The following is a 27500-nucleotide window of genomic DNA, read 5'->3' on the forward strand; positions in this document are numbered from 1 at the left end:
TAGCACTGAAGTGCGTAACCTGGAATACAAAGAATGACAGTTAGTGACAGTATCAGCCTGTGTGTTGAACACAATTAGCAATAGATCTAATCACGTGCGTCATTTAGTAAGTAACTCTAACTAGGAGTAGATCCTTTATATTAAAAACATTCACGAAACATTCACTACATTCATACATTACGAATATCTGAATACCTTACAGCTAGAAAATTGTAAATGAAAACTGATAAGACAGAGGCCACTTACTTAACAAGAGCAGTAACTGTCTTGGCGAGATGGAATATTATCAAAGGTGGCATATTAGGTCATGACCAACCAACCTTGTTCTAAACATGTCAAAGTAAAATAATAATGACTATTTACTTTTGTGTGATTTGAGGTCAACGTAAACAAATGAGGAAAACTAAAGCAGTATTAACCCTCTGCAAAAAAAAAAAAAGTGTCTGCAGGCGAGTGTCAAGGTCCGCCATTACTAACGAATCAATGACATTGGATTGCCATTGACTGAAGCAGTCAATGGTAATTGACGGTTTAAAGTTTTTGCGGTATTCTGGTTTGCAAGACTCTTGATATTTAGGTCACGTTTTCTAATTTTAGAAACACTGACTGTTCAATATGCATATATACTTAATAATCGATGACCTATTTCCCTAGTTGCAGGAAAATAAAAGTTTTAAAAGGATTATCTTTGTAGAAACGAAATTCAATAAGTAATAGAAAGTTCACAACTATCTCGTGACTTTTACAGGGAGAGTCGACCTGCGGCGAACTTTTTGTTGTAGCTATATTCTGTCGAATATAAATCCAACAAAAAACCTTCCATTATCTACCTCGACAAGGCGTTGTAAACAGGTACAGTTAGTTTTATGCCTCTAAGTGTCAGCGTGAGTAACTGGGCTAAATCTACCTTGAGAACGGATTGAGGATTAACCCCCCCCCCCACCAAAAAAAAAGAAATGCAGTTGATGAGAACACACAATGACAGCTCCCCGTGTGGAGGCGTTATTGCCGTCCGTGCACCTCACAGGGTGCACTGTACGCATTATTTAAGGTTCTTGCATCGTCCCTTCGGCCCTAAGCTGCAACCCCTTGCATTCCTTTTACTATACCTCCGTTCATATTCTCTTTCTTCCATCTTACTTTGCACCCTCTTCTAGCAATTGTTTCAACATTATTCTCAGCGATGAATGACCTCATACGTCCCATCGTTTGGCCCTTGGCCTAAGTTTTATATTCCATTTCCATTTCCAATACCACCAATGACAGCTTACCCCAAATTCCATCAGGGTTAATTCAAGTCCAGGGGTAATTAGGGGAATTTTGTTAAAACGTCCCATTGACCTTTCAGCTTTAAAAACCTCACGACAAAAGTTCCTGTTTACTGCCAAGTGTGACAAGAGGATCTTCGTTGGTTTATACATTCAGTAAAGAATGGTGAGGGCTGTACGTCAGGAAACCATTACTGGGTGCTAACTGGCAATACAAATCACAGAAGATGACCTCATTAAACGGCTACAGCCGTGATAAAATTACCATAACCTGAAAAGGAAGCGATTTTTTAGTACATTACGTACTCTGTGGGTACCCACACGGAAAAAGATGTGTGGGGAACATAAGATTATAGAATTTAGGCGCTGGGACCTATAAGGTCATTCAGCGCTACAAGGGGAAATTGACAGTAAGAAGGTTTGAAAGGTGTAACAGGAGGAGAACCTCGCAGTTGCACTACGAAACAGTTGTTAGTGAGGGTGGAAAGTCAGATGGATGAAAGAATATGAACGGAGGTACAGTAAAAGGAAACAGGTTGCAGCTAGGGGCCCAAGGGACGCTGCAAATAACCTTAAGTAATGCCTACAGTGCACCACGTGAGGTGCACTGACGGCAATACCCACTTACGGCGCCTTCAAAACCTGCATGGTACAAGAATGATACCTGACGAGCATGTTGGTCAAATGTCAATTTGGATCTTGGAATGGAATGAAATATAGAATTTAAGCCAAGGGCCAAGCGCTGGGACCTACGAGGTCATTCACAGCGCTGGAAGGGAAAATGAGAGTAAAAGGGTTTTAAAGGTGTAACAGGAGGAAAACCTCGCAGTTGCACTATGAAAAAATTGTTTAGTAACATGGAAGACTATGAACGGACTTACAGTAAAAGAAATGAAAGGAGTTACAGCTGGAGGCTGAAGGGACGCTGCAAAGAATCTTAAGTAATACCTACAGCGCACCGCGTGAGGTGCACTGAGAGCACTACCTAACCAACAGGGAATCTGGATCTTGGAAGACATTTGGTCTGTCTACACAAACTTATTAACACGGCTGCTTCTACATATTCCCTTTCTCTCTCACCAGCAACTTTGCATATATATTTGAATGCTGTCAGAATCTATTGTCTGCACATTTGTTTGCGTTATGTTTTCCTCCCCTTTCGCAGTTTCCAATTAGGTCCTGTCAACGTATCTTTCATTCGAACGAAAAAGGCCTCTCGCCGACATACCTGCTTCTATGTTCCTTCTCCCGCTTTGTCTCTCTTTCTCCCTCGCCTACATCCTCTTAGCGCAAAGTAGCTTAACATCTTAAAAGATTCCCTCGAGAATTTTCAGATGGGATCGTTGCGCGTCCAGACAAAGAGAAAACGAAGAAGAAAAAAGCAGAAAACAGATTCATGACAACAGCGCCATTCAGCCAAATCTTTGTTTACTCTCTCACTTCTGTCTCTTCTCTGCTCTCTCTCTTGACTCTCTCTCTCTCTCTCTCTCAGGAGGTCCTCTGACCCACCGGTGTGCTGGGGTTATCTGCTCTCTTGACCTCGTTTCTTCAGGACCTCTCTCTCTCTCTCTCTCTCTCTCTCTCTCTCTCTCTCTCTCTCTCTCTCTGACCCGTCACCGGTTTGCTGGAGTTATCTGGGCTTTGTCTTGACTCGTTTCACCCATTCAGGACTCCTCTGACCCGTCACCGGTGTGCTGGGGTTATCTGCGCTTTGTCTTGACCTCGTTTCACCCATTCAGGACACTCTCTCTCTCTCTCTCTCTCTCTCCTCTGACCCGTCACCGGTTTGCTGGAGTTATCTGGGCTTTGTCTTGACTCGTTTCACCCATTCAGGACACTCTCTCTCTCTCTCTCTCTCTCGGGAGGTCCTCTGACCCGTCACCGGTGTGCTGGGGTTATCTGGGCTTTGTCTTGACCTCGTTTCACCCATTCAGGACACTCTCTCTCTCTCTCTCTCTCTCGGGAGGTCCTCTGACCCGTCACCGGTTTGCTGGAGTTATCTGGGCTTTGTCTTGACCTCGTTTCACCCATTCAGGACACTCTCTCTCTCTCTCTCTCTCGGGAGGTCCTCTGACCCGTTACCGGTGCGCTGGGGTTATCTGGGCTTTGTCTTGACCTCGTTTCACCCATTCAGGACACTCTCTCTCTCTCTCTCTCTCAGGAGTCCTCTGACCCGTCACCGGTTTGCTGGAGTTATCTGGGCTTTGTCTTGACCTCGTTTCACCCATTCAGGACACTCTCTCTCTCTCTCTCTCTCTCGGGAGGTCCTCTGACCCGTCACCGGTTTGCTGGAGTTATCTGGGCTTTGTCTTGACCTCGTTTCACCCATCAGGACACTCTCTCTCTCTCTCTCTCTCGGGAGGTCCTCTGACCCGTCACCGGTTTGCTGGAGTTATCTGGGCTTTGTCTTGACCTCGTTTCACCCATTCAGGACTCTCTCTCTCTCTCTCTCGAGGAGGTCCTCTGACCCGTTACCGGTGCGCTGGGGTTATCTGGGCTTGTCTTGACCTCGTTTCACCCATTCAGGACACTCTCTCTCTCTCTCTCTCAGGAGGTCCTCTGACCCGTCACCGGTTTGCTGGAGTTATCTGGGCTTTGTCTTGACCTCGTTTCACCCATTCAGGACACTCTCTCTCTCTCTCTCTCTCTCTCGGGAGGTCCTCTGACCCGTCACCGGTGTGCTGGGGTTATCTGGGCAAAGTATATATACTGCTTTGAAAGTCCTTGAGATTCTGTTATTGCCGTCTATCCTTCTTCCTCGTTCTTTGTGACGATTTGTCTTTTGGTGGGTAATTGATGGGACGCTGGGAGCACTCAAGACTGATCAGCGTGTCTATTATCTTTTTACCTGTTGAGTTATCCGAGGAATCACTAATCGCTGCATTACACGACGTTCGTGAAACGAGTTTTAGTTTCCATCAGACTGAACAAACAAGAGCGTCGTTCTTTAATTGTATTCTGCTGTTTGTCAATCAACGTAGCTGAGACTAGTATTTTCCGGTAATTATATATCTTCAATCATTCACATTTAATTTAATACACTGTTAATCTTTATTTTCGAACGTGTGCTCATTATAGAAGATGATTATAATCTCCAGATAATTTCCTCTCCAGGAAGGGGTCACTCAGTCTCCAAGTGGTTCCTCGACTCTCTTAAAATGTAAATTTAATATCACCGTGATTGTTTTCGCTCTCGTGGAATGGAATGGAATAAGAATTTTGGCCAAAGGCCAAGCGCTGGGACCTATGAGGTCATTCAGCGCTGAAAGGGAAATTGACAATCGAAAGGTTTGAAAGGTGTGACAGGAGGAAAACCTTGCAGTGGCGCTATGGCACAAGTGTTAGGAGAGGGTGGAAGAAAGAATATGAACGGAGGTACAGTAAAAGGAAAGAAAGAGGTTGCAGCTAGGAGCCGAAGGGACGCTGCAAAGAACTTTAAGTAATGCCTACAATGCACCGCAGGAGGTGCACTGACGGCAGTACCCCCCTACGGGAGTTCGTTTTCGTGCGTTTAAACTTAATATTCATACATTATCGCATTTTCAACACTGCCACTCCATCGTACTTTGTCTGGTAATGATTTTGGTTGTTATTTCGCTAAAGGAACAACCGTTTTGTAATCCTTTACTTAAATCTGTAAAGGAATTCTTTAGTGTTTTATGACCGAATATGTATTGTGCGCGTAAATAAAACTGTGTGTATATATTCACGGGTTTATATTTCCATCAGTTTTCTCTCTTATAATAAAAATAATAAAAAAAAATTTATATTCTATAAAATCTTGTCATCTTGAGTTCATCTAACTCACTTTGGTACAAAAACACCCCTTTGTGATATTCATCACATGAAAAGAAAGCAGTTCAAAAGCGCTTTGAAGTAACACTGGTAACGAGATTTCAGAATTTTTCAGAGCTATCAAAAAAAAAAAAAGTGAAAAGAGAAACCACTGTTCAAAAGAGCTACGGAGAACTTCCAGTCACAATATTGTTCAGGGAAGTATGGGCGTATTTCCAATACACTGTGCAAAGAGTAACTGGAGCGTCTCCAGTTTTAATCGAGGCCATGTTTCTATCGCAGCGTTCAACAAAATTCTGAGAGCATTTTCAATGCTAACAATACAAAACTATATATTTTTTTTAGTAACTACACAGTTCAGAGGATCACTGGTGCAGCTGCAGTAACAGAAGTTTTAGGGAGCAGTGCCATTAACGGCAACATCTGAGAATTTCCAGTATAAATATTGTTGCAAGAATATTTCTGTTCGCTCTCTTTTGAAGTTCTCACATACTGTACACGGCCATTATCCTGTGGAAAGTTTTCTTTCCAAATTCGAGTTCTTCTGCGCCTGTTCTATATCAGTGTCTGCACATTCTGGATAAGAGACTAATTTACAGCGACAGGTCTGTTTACGGGGCTTTTGACAATTCTTGGTACCAAAATGACGAGGTTACCAGCGTTAGCTGTGCTTCCGGGAAAAGTCAGCGTGTCTGGTAAACGTATTTTCCACGGGAATATTGAGGCGCTTCCTTCAACACCAATTGTATTCCAGGTAACAAAGAATCACTTCCAGCAGGAATTGTTAACTGAGTGGAGAGCAGCCCTTCAATAGCTGCATTCCAGTAACTGATCACAGTTTAGTACTTGGGTTAGAGAACATTCAGAGTAACATCGCTCATGCTGCGAAATGTAAAGAAAATAATTTTAAGCCTAGAAACAGCAATGTATCTTCAGCAACAGTTTGAGTTAAAATAATGTTGGTCAGTTTTCTGCAGAAGTCCACGACACATTTAGTAAACCTCATTTAAAGCCATCAAAAGTAGTGTAATCCCACCAACACAATTATCTAAGGTAAAAGGAGTGCTCTTCAAGTAATGTTGATGCTAGATGCACTTCCTCCCAAATTACAATTGTTCAGAGAATCTGCACAATGCGTCATTTATCTACGTCTCAGACGGTTCCAGGTAACTATAAGGCAATTCTTCTCCACAGGAATAATAGGACTATTTAACATTCATGAATTCTTCCAACGCCACCTCGAGGAAAAGTAGTATTTCACGACGTTCGTCGCCGTTTCCAGCAACCTGAACACAAGACTGAATTCTGGAATGTTTCCAGATACTTTCTTACTTTAGGCCTTCCCTCTCCAACATTTCCAGCAAATTTACCTTTTCACGGGGCATTATTGCGTCTCTGTTTATCACAAATGGAACGCTAGGATGCTTTTAGACCACCTTTGTTTAGAGGTTTTCCTGGTAAAGGACTCCCAATAATAGTACTATCTCAGGGAGCTTCGCATTCTTTCTAGGAATGTTGCGCCCTGAAACATTAACAATCATTCTGGGGATGCTGGAATCCTTACGGCAGCGAAGTGCTTAGAAAAGGTCATATGACCTTTCTGGAACCTGTTTCTGGAATCTTATAAAGCGATTACGTAACAGCAGCTTTATTGAATGAAAAATTAGCCCATTATTAGCAATGTTCAAAGTCAGTAAGTATACTTAAAAATAAAAATGAACAATGGTTTGTCGAAGTAATTAAATCTAGTCCGCTCTATGGAAAGTTATCGAGTTCCCAATTATAGAGATAAGTACTGTATTGTTGAAGATGACGGTAAAGTTTACAAGTTTCAAGTACTTAAAAGAAGTTTGTGCATCGTCTGGGTTTGTAAACACGACAAAAGCCGACTACTTGTAAATCATATCTGGGAAAAAGGCGATTTGGCAGCCCACACACATGATTCAGGTCTGTTTCCGAGGTTACTATGTGAAAATGAGATAACATTTGAAATTCCAATTCTAAGTTGTAACTTTTGAGAGAGAGAGAGAGAGAGAGAGAGAGAGAGAGAGAGAGAGAGAGAGAGAGAGAGAGAGAGAATCATCTGTATGGTTTTGCCGTGGGGGAATATTACCTTTTCCATGGACTACCGTTCTTATGAAATGGGAGTATGCATTTTGATGGAGTACTGATCGCTTTCAGTATTGACCTATGTGTAATCAGGTATATAAATTGCTGGTAATGAAACATTCGGTATAATGAATTATTTTTTTAAGGAAAGGGGAAAGAGGCCCATGCCGTTCCTTTCCTAGCCCGACTCGGAGATTGAACGCCGATGCCTTGCTTGAGTATTCTGCCCTAAAATGGAAAACTGCAGTATCTGCAAAATTTTCGAAACTGAGATATGCAACGTATTGGGCTCATGAAACACTAATACACAAGTTACTGCAGTTTCAGAATGATTCTTCAATTCTTTCCACGAGTTTTTAGGGGGTCCCATTTCCAGTAACTGCAAAATCAGTAGTAAGGCAAGGGAGCATCTATCATTTTTCTAAATTTTGTATTTTTTCAGATAATGCATACTTCCATTTTAGGGCAGCATTGTGAGCCAACTTGAAAATACAATAGCATTGAAAGTATGACTTTCATAACCATATCTGACAGCTACCGGTGCGTTCCCAGTTGATGATGTGGGCTACTAAACGTAACCCGACCGAGAATCGTATTTAAAATCGCGCTCATTAAGCAGCTAATTATAAGTTGTGTACAAAATTCCTCCCTTTGACATCCCTAACATCAAAAAGACCCTTAAATTCAAGCTGAATACTTCTCCCCGGGGAAGAGAAGAATCTCAGTTTTAAGAGAAAAGAACGAAACGAAAAAAAAGGGGAAACCCGGCGGAGCACGTGATTCAGTTTCACTCAAGGGATTTTTCTAGCAATTAACGCTCGTAATGGCGGCGTTAGCTGGGCTCACTGCCAGAGTTTTACGAGTCACTGGGTTGTGCAAACAGACATAGCTGGCAATTACGGCAACTCCCACGTGACGTCACGAGTACAGATATAGATAGCTGAGAGAAAACGCGGCGTTTTATAGATTTCGTGGACATCAGGCATGTGGAAATTATTAGGTGTTTGTGGTTAGTACAGACGAAATAAAAGTCTTTAAAAAATATTGAGAGAAGACGCGGCGTTTTATAGATTTCATACACATCAGGCATGTGGAAAATTACTGGGTGTTTGTGATTAGTAAGGACCAAATAAAAGTCTTAGAAAGATATGAAGAATTTTGCCTCGTAAGATCATGAACTTTGATAATCAGTGTTTGGATATTAACTGCATATAAACAAACTAGCTCCGTGAGCCTCATTATATTAATTATGGATATTGTGGAAAGCAAACAGAAAATAGTTGAACGGATGTAATAACTGATGGTTCAGAAATGTTATGGATATTGAATATATGAAAAAAATAATGCAGAAATGTGCTCAGTAGTTTACTCGTGTGAATGTTATAACATCCCGGCATCTGGAACAAGCGAAATAAATGCAAATGGTCATTAACATTCGATAGATAAAATATAAAAGAAAATTAATATTCATAACTGGCGTTACAACGATGAGGGTCAACGACGGCTTCCTCGACATGGAGTCTAAATATTCCTAATGTTACCTAAGAGCATCATGCGTCTTTACCTTCAATAATATCGCTCGTCTCTCGACTGCCGTTTATTTTTGGATATATTCATTTATTGACGAATGAATGTTAGCTATTTCCATTTGCACTTTCATTTATTTACCTCTTTTCTTAGTCTCTTTTTTATCACATCGGGATATTCCAGGAAGATGATCTATTGGAAATTCTATTCTTTCTCGTTCTTCTTCACGATTTCTTGGCGTTTTTCCCTTCCTCGTTCATAAAACTGCTTGTGCAAAATGAGGAAAATTTCCAAACCAGACCATGGAACAGACCCTAAGTGGTATAAAGTAATAACAAAAACAAGACTACAAATTGGGGTACAGATATAATTCAGAAGCACATAGAATTTTGGAGCGTCATGGTCCCTCTTCAGTGTGGGTTATAATATCTCCACACTGGAGAGGGAGGAGCGTCATGCTCCCTCTTCAGTGTGGGTTATAATAGGAGCGACATGCTCCCTCTTCAGTGTGGGTTATAATATCTCCACACTGAAGAGGGAGGAGCATGACGCTCCGAAACTATGTACTTCTGAATATAGTTGTTCCCCGATTTGTTTTTTTTTCCAGGTCTGAAAGGCCGATACTGATGTCATCATAAAATGACAAAATTACTCCATAAAACAGCAAGTAAACTTACGCGCGGATTGAAGCAACAAAAGCAGCAATACTCGAGTACCCAAAGAACGGAGGTGTATACAAATCAACTTGAGAAAACACAAAAGACGAGAGAAAGAACCGCCCCAAGTACACAGGTGGGTTATCCTCGAAGGTTTAGTGCCAGTAAACGCAGCATTATTTGGAGAGAGGTTTCTGGGCGAGGGACATAAAGACTCACGTGTTGTTTCCTCCTGAGCCCTCGACAAGCGGAGAGCATTGTAAATTATTTCCCTCGCTGGTTGTACGAGATTTCGGGATGTTATGGAGTATACATTCAGGTTTCTTGTTTCTAATTTCACAAGGGAAAGAGAAACATTACTTCTCTCGGATAAGTCTCACTAGGAAGTGGAAATTTTTTTCTCAATTTACATAATTCATGGACAAGAAGTTTTTACAGAGGTTGATCCGCAAAACCAACTTACAGACAGACAGACACACATACACACAAACACAGAGAGAGAGAGAGAGAGAGAGAGAGAGAGAGAGAGAGAGAGAGAGAGAGAGAGAGAGTAACCTAACCCAAACCATTCCCCTATTCATATTATTCACATTGCGTGCTGATCAATAGACGAAGACTGAGCACCTGATTAGCTTGCAATTTATGTGTCAGCCATACCAGTAATGTCCGGAGTCAGTCTGTCTGTCTGTCTGTCTGTCTGTCTGTCTGTCTGTCTGTCTGTCTGTCTGTCTGTCTCTCTCTGTCTGTCTCTCTTTTCATGATTTTGCCTTGTAAACAATAAATTCACCCGTCAGGGATATGGACCTTCCCTTCTCAATTCCGCATTCGACTTCCAGAAAGCCTTACATACACAAACCTAACCTAAGAACAAAACTAAGCATTTGAAACCGTCCCCCCGCCGGCCCCACCCCCGGTCTGCAGGCATACGGTAGCAGAGACTGTCGCTCTGTCATGACAGAGCAATTCGGAACAGATACCTGGCAAGTTATCCATCCAAGCCCAAATGTCATAAAATGAGAGAATGCAAGAACACGAAGGTGAGGGATAGAGAATGACGTATAACCCAGGTGGAAATAATATCCTCGCCTCTTGCAAAAGGGAGGATAATAACAACCAAGGCCAACAGACGAAGGGATAGACTTACAAGACCTGTCAGATAAGAGGTTAAGAAGTATTCCTTTGGCAAAGCTATCGGGGTGAAAGCGAGTCGTGGTGGAAGCTGCAGCCTGAGAGGATGAGCAGGACTCTTCCCTTTAGGTCACTGGGACAGTGGCGGAAATCGACCTTCAATAAAATTTTCAAGGATACGGCACGGCAAAAAAGTAGAGGATCAATGAAGCCAGGTGCCAAAAGTAGCGGCATTTCAAGGCAGAGAGAGAGAGAGAGAGAGAGAGAGAGAGAGAGAGAGAGAGAGAGAGAGAGAGAGAGAGGAGCTCGTATAACATTAATGAACGTTTGAGGAATCAAGTGCGGTAACCGTATAAGACATAAAATGAAAACCTATCAAAATACGATTAATACAACTTAACATCGAAGCTAGGATAAGAGGTAATTCAAGTATATTTAAATTTTACTCTAGAAAAAGTCATACGACATAAAACATTCAGGCTTCATTCGACTTGGGAATCACAGTGGCCAAACGCACCAAATTATTCACAAGCAAAACCATAGCAACAATAAAAAAAAAAAATTACAGAGCTTCCAATTTTTCGTACAAAGGGCCCAAAAAGTTATGGTATTTCGACGCGGATTCATAGCAAATCTGACATCTAATACAGAATGATACTGAGCGAGGCATAATTCACTGTAAAATGCCGCTTTAAAACCTAATGAATGTGATGAAATTGTATTCAGTAATATTCACTTTCAAATACTGTTCTAATGTATCAATCAATCAATCAATCATTCCCTGTGGCACCCACGGGGATGCATAGGGCCTCGATGAACTCACGCCACCACATTCTGTCCTGGGCTAACTCCTCAAGATCTAAAAGTTCTAATGTATAAGACCCATTATATTGAACTACAATTAAAGGGCAATTTTTCTGCCCTGATACATATTAATACATATTCCCAAATCATTCAAACTGTCATGAAGGCATAATTTCAATATAAAAATGGTGTTGCTATTCATTTAACTAATGGCATGAAATTGTAATGAAGAAATGATTCAATAAAAAAAACCCAGGGATACTGTCCATTTAAGCAATTGCTTTCAAGTGCAAGCAAAGGGTAAAGCACCATAAAATATTGCTGGAGTTTATATGAAGCCAACTGGTTTAAAACTGTAATGACTGTTGCTTCGTAATCGCGTTTCTTTCTCAACTGACTTAATTGAAGTGAAACCCTGGATGGGAATCCCCGTTTAAAAACACCATTCCATTCTCTCTCGTTTCCCCACTTCCCTCTTTTTTCTTTATTTTCAATTCTTTCCACTCCCGTTATCGCTACCAATGGACATCTATTGATTTCCTATTTTCCATCAACAGAATCAGGGGCTTTAATTTCCGACGGTGTCGACTTTCGCCTGAAGTTTTCATCTTTAAGATGAGATCTACACACACACACACACACACACACAGAGAGAGAGAGAGAGAGAGAGAGAGAGAGAGAGAGAGAGAGAGAGAGAGAGAGAGAGAGATTGTTAAGTACGTAAGTGACTGACAGATATGTATCTGAAAATTTTGGTTACAACAACCATGGTCTCGGAGAGATATACATAATATGCATGTGTGTATATTTATGCATGGAAATGACAGCACAGCAACCAGGGTAATACGGAGAGAGAGAGAGAGAGAGAGAGAGAGAGAGAGAGAGAGAGAGAGAGAGAGAGAGAGAGAGAGAGAGAGAGAGATGTATGTCATTACGTGGATATACCACTGGGCTTTTGATCAGCGAAGTCGAACATCAACAGATGATGGTCACTGGCCAGTTCTTGGTTGGGAGACATACCACGATCATCAGGAACAGTCAACAAGTAAGTCCTCAACATCATCCGCGGGAGGGTGAGCAAGGACTAGCAACTTCATTCCAAAACTCTAACTTATAAAAAGATAAAGGGAAGGTTAGCAGCGTCTTCTGCGGTCATCTTCTCTAAGAAAGGACCAATATATGTATGTATGTATGTATATAATAAATATAATGTAACCAAGTTATTCATATATCAAGCCCACATTGCTCCGTCCTTGCCCCTGATTCGACCTAAGCTTCTCTAACAGCGAGGAAAACATCTTAAAACACACAAGGTATAGCTTGAAATCCCCAAAAAGGAAAATCCTCTTTCTTGAAATTTAAACAAAACAAAGTTACAAAGACAAAGTCCTAAGAATCAGGTATCTGTATTAGAATACTGTATTCTAATCTGATACGTAAATTACGAATTATTTGAAACTGATGGCACGATTTTTCGTCCATATTAAAATACGGTTATTTAATTTGCTACGTAAATTATGAATCATTTGAAGGCAGACATGATTTCTTTTGCTCTGGTTTATTACACGGGCCAAAAGGCAGAAACGTTTAAAAATCCAACCAAACAGTAAGCCATAAAGAACCGAATCAATAAGACCTAATTTAGCATAAAACTGTCACATACTAATATGTGTGTTACACAGATGGTCTCGAAACACTTTCGATAAATGTACCACTACAAATATTACCAAACTCATGAGATATAAAATATTGCAGACACTCTCATACCGAGCGTACTTGAAAACACAGTTTGATAAAAAATGGGACAGCTTGTTCCAGAAGTGCTGAACCTTCTTGAATACGAAATGATTCCTGCTGGATCAAGTGTTTATCGAACTGTCCAAATATAAGTGAAGCGCCACTACAGTTCCCCTTCGAAGAAGAAGAGTGGAAAAGCAATTTTAGCTGAGTATGCTAAATAAGCAACTTTAGCTGAGTATGCTAAATAAGCAATTTTGGCTGACTATGCTAAATGAGCAATTTTAGCTGACTATGCTAAATAAGCAATTTTAGCTGACTATGCTAAATAAGCAATTTTAGCTGACTATTCTAAATAGGAATTTTAACTGGCTATGCTATATATGCAATTTTAGCTGACTACGCTAAATGCTTCAAAAATATGGGATGTAAAAGTGCAAAAGGTCCATCTTCATATAAAAGTGCACACAAGGTTACATCTGTGACTTATATTAAGATTTGGCAATTAGGAAACATAATATATAAATATATAAATATATATATATATATATATATATATATATATATATATATATATATATATATATATATATATATATATATATATATATATATATATATATATATATACTGTATACTTGTGTCGCATCGCATGTTTTCTAACTGCCAAACTTTAATATGATCATTCTATACCGTAATGGGTGAATAAAGGCGTAAGGGATAGGTACTGAATTTCCGCCTCTTATTTTCCTAAGACATCTTTGTTGTTCATTTGTGCATAAACAAACTTATCAATTTTGATCTTCCCGACCATATTTGTAATATTCAAATATATTAAGCCACAAATACCCAAGAATATCAAATTCCCTTTCCCCTGGGAATAATTTGCATCCATGGGGAAGTATATATGACAGTGCATATAACCATATTTGAAGTATAAACGTGAAACAACCAACGATAACTCTTTTGACTCAAAGGTAAATTTTGGACTTCAGTGGAGCTCCTCGAATTCTCCAAGGACAGCAAATATCAGAATACTAAAGGTAACTTCATGAAAAAAAACACCATCTATATCACGCATCTCGTAAACAAAAAGCCATATATTTAATTAACGAAAATAATGCGGTAACTATCTCCGTAGTGCAGTTTTTATGAGTTTGGGCAAGAGTTAGTTAAATGATATGGGCCAATACCGTAGAGTTTATCCACACGTGCCTCGTGTACCTCGAGTCTCATTTCAAGCCATTTCGATTTTGTGATATATATACCCCAAAAACCAAGGGTAAATTGGTAATTTAGATTAACCGTTCTCAAAAACTTAAATCTAAATGTATAAAAAACAAATAGATAAAGTAACTACATAGATAAAATAACTAAAAAGGAGCCTCGGAAACTCTCTGCAAGCAACGAACGCACAAATCAAATTTGCTGCTTTCGTCTTTTAAAGACTGAAATATCATTAAGGTACCAGGCTCCACAACCACTTCCCAACCCTCACAAAACAGAAAAATCATTTCTGCTTTTACCCCAATTTTGTAATTTACGATTTACATCCGAATTATGAAAGCATCGAGATGTGAAAAGAATAAAAGGTAATTTATTTTCGTATCAAAGTTTCGCCGAAAAAATTGTTTACATGTACACAGAAGTGGGAGGGAAATAAGCCAAGCAGAATAAAAAGGAATCTGAGTATATCACCACATATACGATCAGGAAAAACAAGGAGATTTATCTATTCCACTTCTTTACTTAGATACAGCCACGTAAAAATAACTAAGAAAAAGCTATGGAAAATGTCGGCAGATTAAGTGAAGTGTAAATTGCAACGGAATGAATGTTAGCAAGCATAAGAGAGGAAAATGTCTGGGTCTTCCTCTGTTCTCCAAATTCTTATCTTCGTCGGCCTGGCTTCAAGTTTCGAGTGGATTATGTTCCACTCACTGTAATCCAGAGGCTATTCTAGGGGCGTCACTTACCCCACTGGAATCGATCTATGAATTTTCAACTTCCTTTTTGTTTATCGAGTTTATATTGTTAAAACCCAACTTTCTCGTTGCATTATGCTACTCGTTCTGCCTAAGAGATTTTTATATCCATGGCAGAATTTGTCCAAAACTTCGTAAATGTTTGATGCTCAAATTTAATAGATTTCTGAGTTCGTCGTGTCATTATGTCGTTCATTCTTCCATCTACCTTCGACAGAAATCGCTCTATTGCGAACAAGTTTGCCTTGTGGAGGTTGAAATGCGATAAGGATCACGCCGGCAAGGCATTTCGAGTGGTGTTGAAACTGGTAATTAGCAGAAATTTACGAGGAGTCTCGCATGTAATTGGGTAGTGGTCAGGTCAAGCTGAAGCTTGCTTTGAAATGTGGTGTCACAAGAACAGACGAGTAGAACCTGGACACCAATGGGTAGTTTTCAAGGATTTGGTAATTCTAGCTAGCTTGAAATTTATCGAGGTCCAGTCCACCCTGTAATTACCATTAGAAGGTTAATGAGGTGGATGATGATGGCAATTTTGAATGTAGGTGGGATTCCCTGATTTTTGTTTTTACATCACTGTACAGAATAAAAATGCATACAAAGATAACTATAAATACTTTTACAAGTACTTAAGGAATCTTCAGAGTAATCTTTATGTTACGTACACAAGTTATCTTAAAAGTACTCCTATGTCAATTATATAAGGAATCTTGAAAGTACTCTTTATGTTACGTACACAAGAAATCTTGAAAATAAGTGTTTATGTTACGTGCACACGGAATCTTGAAAGTAGGTGTTTATGTTACGTACACACGGAATCTTGAAAGAAAGTATTTATGTTACGTACATAAGGAATCTTGAAAGTACTCTTTATGTTACGTACACAAGGAATCTTGAAAGTAAGCGTTTATGTTACGTACATAAGCAATCTTGAAAGCACTCTCATGTTACGTACATAAGCAATCTTGAAAGTACTCTTTATGTTACGTACGTAGGGAATCTTGTAAGTGCTGTATATGTTAAACATTTGGGCTGCAATGGGATGAAATGCGTATAATAGATAAAACTGATACCGTGCCACAAAAACTCGATGGCAATCGTATATCCAAAGTTAAGAGTCAAATAAAGAGAAAGGGAAAAGCCACTGAGGCATTTCCAATGCTGACACAGGTTTATATAACATTCCCATCAACAAAGGAGGCACACAGGTTCAACCACCTGGGAGGAAATGAGGTTCCCATCAACAAAGGAGATACCGAGCTCCACACCAACAAAGGAAGCACAGAGGTTCCCATCAAAAAGGGAGATACGGAAGTCACACCAACAAAGGATGAGGTACTAAGGTCAATTCAAGCTCTAGTGGACTGCTTCCCCCAGGCAGGAGTGAACACAATTTCCTTTTTGCCAGTCAAGTTCAGTGTAAATCAAAATAAGTACTTTAGCAATCAACGGGGGAATACAGTTGCCAATTCGTATTAATTTAACTTCAGGATGTTACAGTGATGTCAAAACTAGGTTTGTGGGAGCCAATGACAGAGGTTTACGTAATGTGGCAATGGGACTACAGTTAAATGACATCTAGAGAGAGAGAGAGAGAGAGAGAGAGAGAGAGAGAGAGAGAGAGAGAGAGAGAGAGAGAAACCATTCCATAAGCCTTGCTCGTCTTTAAAGACTTGAGTGTTCTGCAAACTCCACGAACAGAAATGACATGAGAAAGAGTACGATTAGCTAGGTGGGGGGCGGTTGTATCAGACGAGGTGTGGGGCGTGGGTGTGGCGGGGAGAGGGGGGGGGTTCACTTTAATCATCAAACAAAAACTGAGGTGACATAAAAAGTTGCATGTTAAAACAAAATTAAAATAAATTGTTTTTCTTTTATTGAAATTCTATCAAGTACGTTAGCACACATGTATATACTTATAAACAAAATAACATGTAGACATACAAAAATTAAACGGGCTATAAGAAAACGAAAGAAAAGTAGGTGAGGAACAAAAAAAAAAAAAAATCTAAAACGAAAAGGAGTAGGCAATGGATGTTCCTTGGATGCTCTCAAGCGCGTTATTTGGTGATGACACCTGCCACCGGGCTTCGTCTCTCTCTCTCTCTCTCTCTCTCTCTCTCTCTCTCTCTCTCTCTCCTCTCTCTATTTACCCGCTCTCTCTCTCTCTCTCTCTCCTTCTTTTCCCTTCTTACTGCCACTTGGGTCTTTAATTTCCCCCCGAAGCAAGTTCATTCAATTAGCAACAGGCATCACGCAAGATAGTAAAATTTTCCCTCCATTGATAATTTCCAGTTTAATTTCCCTCTGCGAACGCCGTGACTCCTTCCCATGCCGCGTCCCTGGAAACATCCTAGGGCGTCCAGGCAGGTCTGGTGATTGGGAAAAGGAGGAGGAGGAGGAGGAGGAGGAGGAGATGCCCTGAAGCAGGAAGAGGAAGAGCACCAAAGGACGAAATTATCGAAGGCTGAGGAAGCTGCTGACATGTCAAGTCAGCCCGATGTCCCTTCGTACGTTCTTCTTCTTCTCGGAATGAAGTAGATCCTATTTCACCCGAGATTATTTTTTCCAGGGAGAGAATTGGTTTATAGATATCTTCATATATTGTCTCTACGATTGTAGTTCATGCAAATTGTTTTTTATAGTTATTCATATGCTCGCTGCGTTGGCATAAATTCAGTCTCCATAACTATTGTTATATATTTTGTTATGGCTCAACTTTCCTACGCCTAAATTGTGTTCAGTTGTCAAGAGAATGACGGCTGCTATTTCCACGAATACTTCTATTACGTTATTAACATAAGTACACCTCTTATCTATAATTTTTATTAATCGCTGATAATTATAAAAATGACTGCTATTATTACTAGCACTACCACTACCACGCCCCCCACCGTTGTTAGCAAGGGTCCGTTTATCTACAATCTTATCAGCAGACAGAACAGTCAAGTTGCGAGAGAGAGAGAGAGAGAGAGAGAGAGAGAGAGAGGAATATGTAGCAAACCGGTGGACGTGGTTATATAACGGTTATTTCTAACAACAAAAACAAATTCTTTCTGCACTGAATATTAAAGAGGCGCTATACTTTATAGGGAATTTCGCAATAGGTAATGTATAAAGTGGTAAGCAGTTTGTTTACGGGAGCTTTTGTCAGAAATGTTCTCATAATGAGAGATATGAACCGCGCAGTATCAGTACAGCAAGTACAGTCTTACAAACATAGTTTTCCTTTTTACGTAATTCGATTACTACTAGTATTATTCTTGTTACAGCTGAAATATTATCTTTATCATTTTCCAGCTGTGTAGCATTTAGAAGCGTTAATGAATTAAATAAGATTTCATAGGAAAGGAAACGTAATACTAAACTTGAGGTCTTCCCCGAAAACGTTCTCCAGTTGCAAAAAAATAAATAAATAAATAAAAATAGTAAAAAAACAAATACATAAAAAACGTTTTGTACCTTGAACACGTTTATATGATACAAACGGTAAGCTGTTTCTTACAGTTATTTATTTCACTGTCAAGAAAAACTTTTGAAACTGACGAATGTTGACTTTTTTCCTTTTTATAAAATTATGCACAAAATTCCTCGTCGATGCTTTACATAGAGATAATGTATTGTTACATTTTTTAAAACTGTATCTACAAAAACACACGCCACATTTCCAGCCGAAAGCTTTCCAGGCTTCACATGTCCCAACCAATACACACAATAATCTGTGCGAGCAACAGGATCGCTTGTATGTACACACACTCGCTTACAAGCTCGCAGTCCTCAAATTAAATGAATATTCATCCCAAGGACCCGGTAAAGAAACAAAAGTGGTCGAGCCTATCACCGAATGGAAATAGAATCTATTTGCGAATGCCTGAAAGAGGTTTCCGAGCTGTGGAGGACATTAGGACATTTAGCCTTTTTATCTGGAAGAACTCTGCACCTGACTCGCTCTCCCAATTAGCGACTGCGCTGCGGATTAAAGTCGCGCTAGCGTGAGCTTTAGCCGCTAAGCTTAATAAGCATTTAATGACCGTTATCTCATATGCTAAAAGGGATGTGCCTGCGCGCGTGCGTGTGTGTCTTAGTGCTGATTACAGCTCCGCCATTTCATAATGCTGGAAATTACGACAAGGGCGAAAAGACTGAAAGGATATTATATCTGGCGACTGGAAATTTCAGCAAATTGTGAAATGTTGTAAAATAGAAAATTTGAAATGATTTACGCCTGACCTGTTTTTACACGTGTGGTCACTTAAACCTACTGTAGTCTGGCTGGAACGTACCCTTTCTCTCATTCTCTCTCTCTCTCTCTCTCTCTCTCTCTCTCTCTCTCTCTCTCTCTCTCTCTATATATATATATATATATATATATATATATATATATATATATATATATATTTATATATATATATATATATTTATATATATATATATGATCTATATATATATATATATATATATATATATATATATATATATATATATATATATTTGGTCTGAAAACTCCTCCTTCATCCCGAGGCTTAACATTTTTGTTAGGAATTCTAGCAATGCAAACTATATAAAAGAATGGATTTTTCCCACAACAAACGCCAGTAAACTCGAACTGCTGGAATTGGCCAGAAATCCAACGCCAGCAACATGCAACGGTTCCCATAGCCCCCTCCCCCCAAAAAAAAAAAAAAAAATATATATATATATATATATATATATATATATATATATATATATATATTATATATGTATATATATATTTGATAATTCACACCTTGGCTTTATTATGCTATGATCTTCACATTTCAGGCGAGTTGGTTAGCATGGTCATTTCCAGGTCTAACCAGCAAAGTATGTCCGTATGAGTTTTGAGAGAATCTGTATAGTATGGAGAGATGATATTAAGAATTGACTGATTATTTTAATATAGACTACTGGATTTTGTCTTTATTTATATATTCATCACGTTCCATTTTTTTCGTGATTCAGTTATACATACATTATAAATATATATATTATATATATATATATATATATATATATATATATATATATATATATATATATATATATATATATATATATATATATACATATGTATATATATTAATATACTAATATATGCGAATACTTATGTGTTCTTGTACTGTCTTCTCGAACGACGAAAGGAAAAGGCTTCGCTGGGAACATTATCATGTTACAAAACGCGAGGGCTCCGATGAGCTAATGGTCTGATAAGCGACCGAGCGATAACGATTCTTATGCAACTGCCACAAGATATCGAAGACCAGACTCCCTCCCCGACTAGAATTCTTCCATTTCTTTCGCGTGAAAGCCGACGGGGCTGGCAACTTCATGCCTTGACGGCGTGGTACTAACTTTTTTAAAGAAACAGGTTGAATTGATGGCCCATTCCATGTCTACGGCGTTAACAAAATAATTGATTGGTAGTAATATAATTAAGCGGTTTCATCTTATGAAACTAATAAAATCAGATTCTCAGAAGGGAGACTATTATTGTTGTCATTAAAGCAATCAGCTATTTGGAGAAAATATATTAAGTTAATTTCATTATTTGTTAAATTCTGGATGCCTTTTCGGTCTTTTAAACCCTCACTCTCCAAGTAGTTCATTCTTTTCTACGTGTTCTACGAAGCTGGAAATCGCTTAGAAAATCTGACAGTGATTCCAAGTTCAATTTTGCCTGAGTTGGGCAGAATATAACCTGTCATCAGTCAATAACGTGAATTACTTATACATTATTATTATTTATTTCATTAGATGAAACCTATTCACATGGAACAAGCACACCAAAGGGGGCACAGACTTGAAATTCAAGCTTTCAAAGAATGCTGGTTCCAACCTCCCACCGCAGCAGACCCCCCAACACTGCAGCAGTAACTGATCATGATACAGAACCAGTTATTTTGTCATCGACCTGGGGGAGACGCGAACTCGCGACATCTGAAGGGCATACCACGACACTAGCACAAACTGAACGACTGAATAAAATATAAACGGGTTTCCAAATAACAGCGCCCAGTTTACCTAATCCCTGCCCTTTATAAATGCCAACAAATCTGATAACGAAATATAACGAATAATAAAATATATGCAAATGCTGTCAATTAATGCAGAATAATGAAAATAAACACACAAATAAAAAAACACCCAAGATTCAAGTTTATGTTAATATTTGTTCACATATGGGAGGAGAAGTTTGTGACGTCATCACTGCTCCCTTTTAGTGTGGGAGGTAGCCAAGAATATTCATTCTGATAATGCCAAATGTGAGAGAGAGAGAGAGAGAGAGAGAGAGAGAGAGAGAGAGAGAGAGAGAGAGAGAGAGAGAGAGAGAGAGAGCGTGTATGCGTGTTCCAGAGAGAGAGAGAGTGAGTGTATGTATGTACCAGAGAGAGAGAGAGAGAGAGAGAGAGAGAGAGAGAGAGAGAGAGAGAGAGAGAGAGAAGATCGATGGTGAAAGCATACTTCGCAAAGACATATCCGCAGCTCCTCCATTTCCAAGAGCATACATCTCACAATAACTGTAATTTATGACTTCACCGCTGGGGACTCGAAGGACAGGAAACACAAAAACGGCGCGAGAGGGGAACAATGAAAAGACGGAACGAGGAGGAATGAAGAACCGAATGGGGTGTAGGAAGAAAGTTAAACAGAATAAATTTAGGAAGAGAGTTAAACAGAATAAATTTAGAGAGTTAAACAGAATATATTTACGAAGAAAGTTAAATAGAATGTATTTAGGAAGAAAGTTAAATAGAATAAATTTAGGAAGAAAGTTAAACAAATTTAGGAAGAAAGTTAAACAATAAATTTAGGAAGAGAGTTAAACAAATTTAGGAAGAAAGTTAAATAGAATAAATTTAGGAAGAAAGTTAAACAGTAAAAATGTAAATTTTAGGAAGAAAGTTAAACAATAAATAAAGAAAGTCAGAATAAACAAATTTAGGAATAAATTTAAACAAATTTAGGAAGAAAGTTAAACAGAAAAAAAATAAAAAAGTTAACTTAAATTTAGGAAGAAAGAAAGAATAAATGAAGAAGAAAGTAAATAGAACAAATTTACATTTTAGGAAGAAAGGTAAACAGAATAAACTTAGGAAGAAAGTTGAATGGTAAATTAGTGAAAGTTAAATTCCGTGAGACATGATTATGATTTTGGTGAATTGATTGATGGTCCAGGTTAACCAGCGTCGCAAAGTGGGAAGGCTGGTTACCATTAACATATATGAGACAATTTGGACAGTCTCTCTGAAAAATGTATCATTCTTTCTGTCCCTGAGAAAACTCTCTCCCTCTCAGAAAACTCTCTCTCTCTCTCTCTCTCTCTCTCTCTATATTGAAAAACGTATATCTTTCTGCACAAGAAATATATATATAAAATGTCAAAATATATATATTATATATATTATATATATTATATATATATTATATATATATACATATATATATATACATATATATAATATATATATATATATATATATATATATATATATATATATATATATATATATATATATATATATATATATATATATCTCAGTAAAATGTCAAAACGTCGATTTCTCTCTGTAATACAAACTCTCTCTCTCTCTCTCTCTCTCTCTCTCTCTCTCTCTCTCTCTCTCTCTCTCTCTCTCTCTCTCTGGCAAAAAAGACTGCCTAACGGGTCAGGGGAGGAAATAATTTTCCAGTACATTACAGAATTATCATTCAGTGCATTTTGCCATCTTAGGCCTAATTCCTCCATAACATAGTCCCTGACTTTCACAGAACGCACACAAGAATACCAACCAAGTCTTCAGACCATCTAGCGACCAGCTCATCTTTCCTTTTTGCTCAAAGTGAAATCGTGACATACTTCATTATGACCTTTAAAAATAGGTATCTTCAAAGTTATTTTCTGACCCAGGCTACGTCTTCTCTTTGACCTCATGACCAAACTCAGAAAAGGATCTCTTTACACGAGTGCTAAGGAATTATTATTTTTATTATTATTAATATTATATTATTATTCTTCTCTTTTCTTCTCCTCTTCACGAAATTCCCCAGGTCAATAAATTTGCCTTTACTTTTTTACAGAAATTTCCACTCCTTTTTCCTAGACGAGTATTCTGATTTACCCACAGAAGTACTTTTACACTATTATTATTATTATTATTATTATTATTCCCCATAAATTATAAAAGTTCATTCCCCATAAATATAAAAGTTTTATGGCATACTTCCACTAGTTTACTTTTTAAGAATTTTCAGTTCACCAATATTTCGCTTTGCTAACTTTTCCATAGGTTTGTCAAGATTCGGTCTTCTTTCTTGACATAAATTTAGCGTTTTATCCCGTGGCCGTGCTTCTGCAGTCATAATAATAATAATAATAATAATAATAATAATAATAATAATAACAATAATAATAATAATAATAATAATAATAATAATAATAATTTCCTATGTAGCCAAAGGGCTATTATTCAAGGCCAAAAAGTGGAATAACGTTATTGATCTAAAAGCGATTCCTCTTACAAAAAAATCTCATTTTTGAGAATACCCTTCAATGAAAACAATTTCTGTTTGCTTTTCGCTACACCAAGAACACATCACTAGCCAAACTAGTTTTCTTGGAAATACCCATGTTAAATAGCACTTGAACTCAAACGCACCTTTATTTCACTCAATAAAACTTAATGACGTGCCTGTCCTATAGAAAAATAACGCAGTTTCCAAACTTAATTACAAATAAATTCACACATATGAACAATTGCAATAAATAATTTACCTACTATTGGAACTGGCATATAAAATTTTAGCCAAAGGCCAAGCGCTGGGACTTATGAGTTCATTCAGCGCTGCAAGGGAAATTAAGAGTAAAGGTTTTAAAGGTGAAAATCTCACAGTTGTACTTTGAAACGATCGTTAGGAAAGGGTGATAAGATGAAGAAGAAAATATGAACGGAGATACAGTAAAAGGAATGAAAGAGGTTTTAGCTAGGGCCCGAAGGGACGCTGTAAAGAACCATAATTAATGCCTACAGTGCATCGCGTGAGATGCACTGACGGCACTATTCCCCTACGGGGAACTTAGCTACAATGACAGTACCAGTGTAAACAAGATCTAGAAAAACCATACCAATAATCCACGATAATTAATTACAGCTTCTGTGTCAAGTAATAACGATAATTAATACTTAGTCAATGGCACCTGTGGGCTTGTTCCACATGAACAGGTTTCATCTGAATAATAATAATAATAATAACAGTAATAATAATAATAATCTGACGTATATATCTGCTCTGTCTATCAACACTTTAAAATGATAGATATTGACATCACTATGTCATTTGTCAGTCATAAAACAATTATCCATTACGCGGCCTGACATCGCATTAATTAAAACTTAATTTTTCATCTGTTAAATTTTTTTTTGTTTTGGTAAAAGGGTCAACGAACCTAAAACAATTCCTATTTGGGGCAAAGAAAAATCCTAATGGCGTCTGTAGATGTATGTATAAATATTCATTGCCGCATTCTTTTACCCCTCTCATTCATACTTTTTTCAGCATTGCCAGACCTATTTCATTTCTACTCTCTCTCTCTCTCTCTGAGCTTCTTCCCTTACCCAACGCAATACATACATACACCCTTTCTCTCTCCCTCTCTCTCAGTTCTTCCCTTACCCAACACATTACATCACCCCCACTCCTCTCTCTCTCTCTCTCATTTCCTCCCTTGCCCAACGCATTACTGCCTATATCTCTCTCTCTCCCCTTACCCAATGCATTACTTCCTATCTCTCTCTCTCTCTCTCTCTCTCTCTCTCTCTCTCTCTCTCTATTTCCTCCCTTACCCAACGCATTACTTCCTATCTCTCTCTCTCTCTCTCATTTCCTCCCTTACCCAACGCATTACTTCCTATCTCTCTCTCTCTCTCTCTCTCACAGTTCTTACCTTACCCAACGCATTACAGGTACCCCCTCTCTCACTGCCTCCCATACCCAACGCATTACATCCTCTCTCTCTCTCTCTCTCTCTCTCTCTCTCTCTCTCTCTCTTTCCTGCCTTACCCGACCCATTCCATCCTCACCTTCGAGACAGCGATGACACTTCAAGTCGAGAACTTGATCTTTCCTCTCGGGGGGCTCTGGATAGCGAATGTCAAGTGCCACTTGAACGAGTCTTTCGTCAAGGAGAGACAGAACGTCGAGGACATATTTTTAAGTCACCTGTTATGACACAGCGGGACGGACAAAGCAGCTCATATGGGGGAAGAGTCTTTCTGTTTATGTACACTCATGCTATATCTAGCCAGCTATACTTATTTATCTGTTTATCTTTCCGTTTATCTATCTGTACTGATTACAGACAGTGCTCGTTTGCCTGTGAGGGAGTTTTTCCAAAGGAGTATGGAATAATAAGATGTTAATATGAATGAAAGGAGAATGGGAACAGAGGTATATTATATATATATAGATATATATATAGATATAGAGATAGGATTATATATATGAAGTCATTAATTCTGTTCATACATACATCATATTAAACATATACATTTGAATTTCCTTTGTGCCTTTTGTTATCACTGCGTGTCTTTGCCCCTTGACCTCCCCCCTTTTAAATTTCATTTGCTTTGCCACATGAGGTTAGTTAAACACTTCATAAATTCTAAAGGTCAAACAAGTTATCTTTATAAGACGGAACTTCGACCCAGGATCCTTTAAGGAGTTGTCAGACAGCTCCTGAATAATTCCTGGACGATCCCTTGGCTTATCACCATCCCCAAAGAAAACTCCAATAATACAGAAAATTCGTCTCCTTCCGCTTGGGATTACAAAGTCTTCTTGAGGACGTCTTCAAGACTCCGGGACCCTGTACTGGAAAGACTCTTCAGCTGACGTAAGAACTCCTGGATAAACACCACTGGATTAACGGCTTTGAAAGTCTCAAGATGCAGTAGCTCAGGCAGAGTGTTTTAGAAGAAGGATGTCTTCTTGAAACACGTCTTCACACACTCAGGGACCCTGTCGAGTGAGACTTCAGCTTCTGAAGAACTGGTAACAAGATGGAAAATCATGGCTTCCTGAATCCAGCAAGATGAAGCTCCTGGCTGGCTTTTGCTTTAGATTACAGTCTTCACGGAAGGAGGAACAAGACGGACAGGCAGCTCCTGACAGTCAAGTCTTGGAGAAACGCCTCATTCTTGAAGACTTCTTCAAATCCGTGATAACTAATTGGTCGTTTATCCAGTTCTTCAAAAATCTGAAGACGACTTCAAAGAATCCTGAAGAATCCGTGACGGTCTATAAATGTAACTCTGGCTTTGCCGAATTTACGGGACCGTGTTTAATTACCTCAATTGGTAAAGCACGGCTGGAAGCCACCTGCATTAATCTCGAGGAAGTGGGAAGGGGAAGGGGAGGACGTGGCTGGGAACAGCAGACACGCACCACAACTCAGACATGCCACCCAGTGACAGAAAGGCAGCCTAGGAAATCATATATATATATATATATATATATATAAAAGCTATATATATATATATATATAATGTATGGATGTCAATGTAGGTCATTTAAATGAGAAGGTATATATACTACTACTGTTAAAACTTCAGAAATTACTGAGAACTTTAACAAGAAAATGGAAATGAATTTTATATCAGAAGAGAGGTGACGAAAATCAAGAGGCGGAATCCAAACAAGAAGACCCTCCTCAAGATGGACAACCAAAATTACTCCGCATGAAGTCATTAATTCTGTTCCTAATACGTCTTAATAAACATTCACATTTGAACAATGAAATTTGTCTTTTTATTATCACAATCTTTGCATTGGCCATTTTGGGAATTTCATTTTGCTTTGCTATAAAGAGGCTGCGTCTTCGGAGAAAGATCAGTATCATCCTTAGTAAGACTGGAACTTCGGGCCTGAACAAGGAACTGGAGAACTGTTCAAGGATGAGGCCTACGATCCCCCCAAGGCTCACCTCCATCCCCAAGGCCAACGCCTTGAAAAATAAGGATGATAGACATGATAGAAAGTCTGGGGAAGGCAGGTATCCTGCCAGGCTGGGGAAGTGGGCCTGGAAAGACTCCCAAGAACATTCAGGATGACAACGGAATCTAAAGGCCCTCAAATGCAGTCTCTTGAGGCAGAGTGTTTGAGAGGAAGGATGCTGACCAAGAAACACACACACACACACACAGGCAGAAGTCACCTGTCAGGCTGAGGACCAGTTCTTCCTGAATGATGACAAGATCCCAAAAACTGGATGAGGCCTCCAGCACCCCAAGCTCCTGGCTGGCTCTAAGATCGGTCAGCCTCTGTCACGGAGGGAGGAACAAGACGGACTGTTTCTGCTTTGACAGGTCTTCTGCCAGGCGTTTTGAAATCTACGACAATACGGTCGTGGATCTGCTCAACCCCAAAAATCAAAAGGATCAAAACAGGCTCACCAGTCTCCTGAAGGGCAACCT

At 38.9% G+C, this 27500-nt stretch overlaps 1 protein-coding gene across 1 annotated transcript in view; it reads right to left on the reverse strand.

The window, feature by feature from the left end:
* The window catches only part of LOC136846700 (uncharacterized), a 198959-nt gene that overhangs the window by 7881 nt on the left and 163578 nt on the right, over positions 1-27500 (reverse strand). Inside the window, exon 2 of the mRNA XM_067117788.1 lies at positions 1-19. This exon is cut by the window's left edge and continues 152 nt beyond it. Coding sequence (XP_066973889.1) covers positions 1-19 — 19 coding nt within the window. The remainder of the gene's footprint in view (positions 20-27500) is intronic.

This window comes from Macrobrachium rosenbergii, chromosome 15, assembly GCF_040412425.1.
Source record: "Macrobrachium rosenbergii isolate ZJJX-2024 chromosome 15, ASM4041242v1, whole genome shotgun sequence".
Lineage (NCBI taxonomy): Eukaryota > Metazoa > Arthropoda > Malacostraca > Decapoda > Palaemonidae > Macrobrachium > Macrobrachium rosenbergii.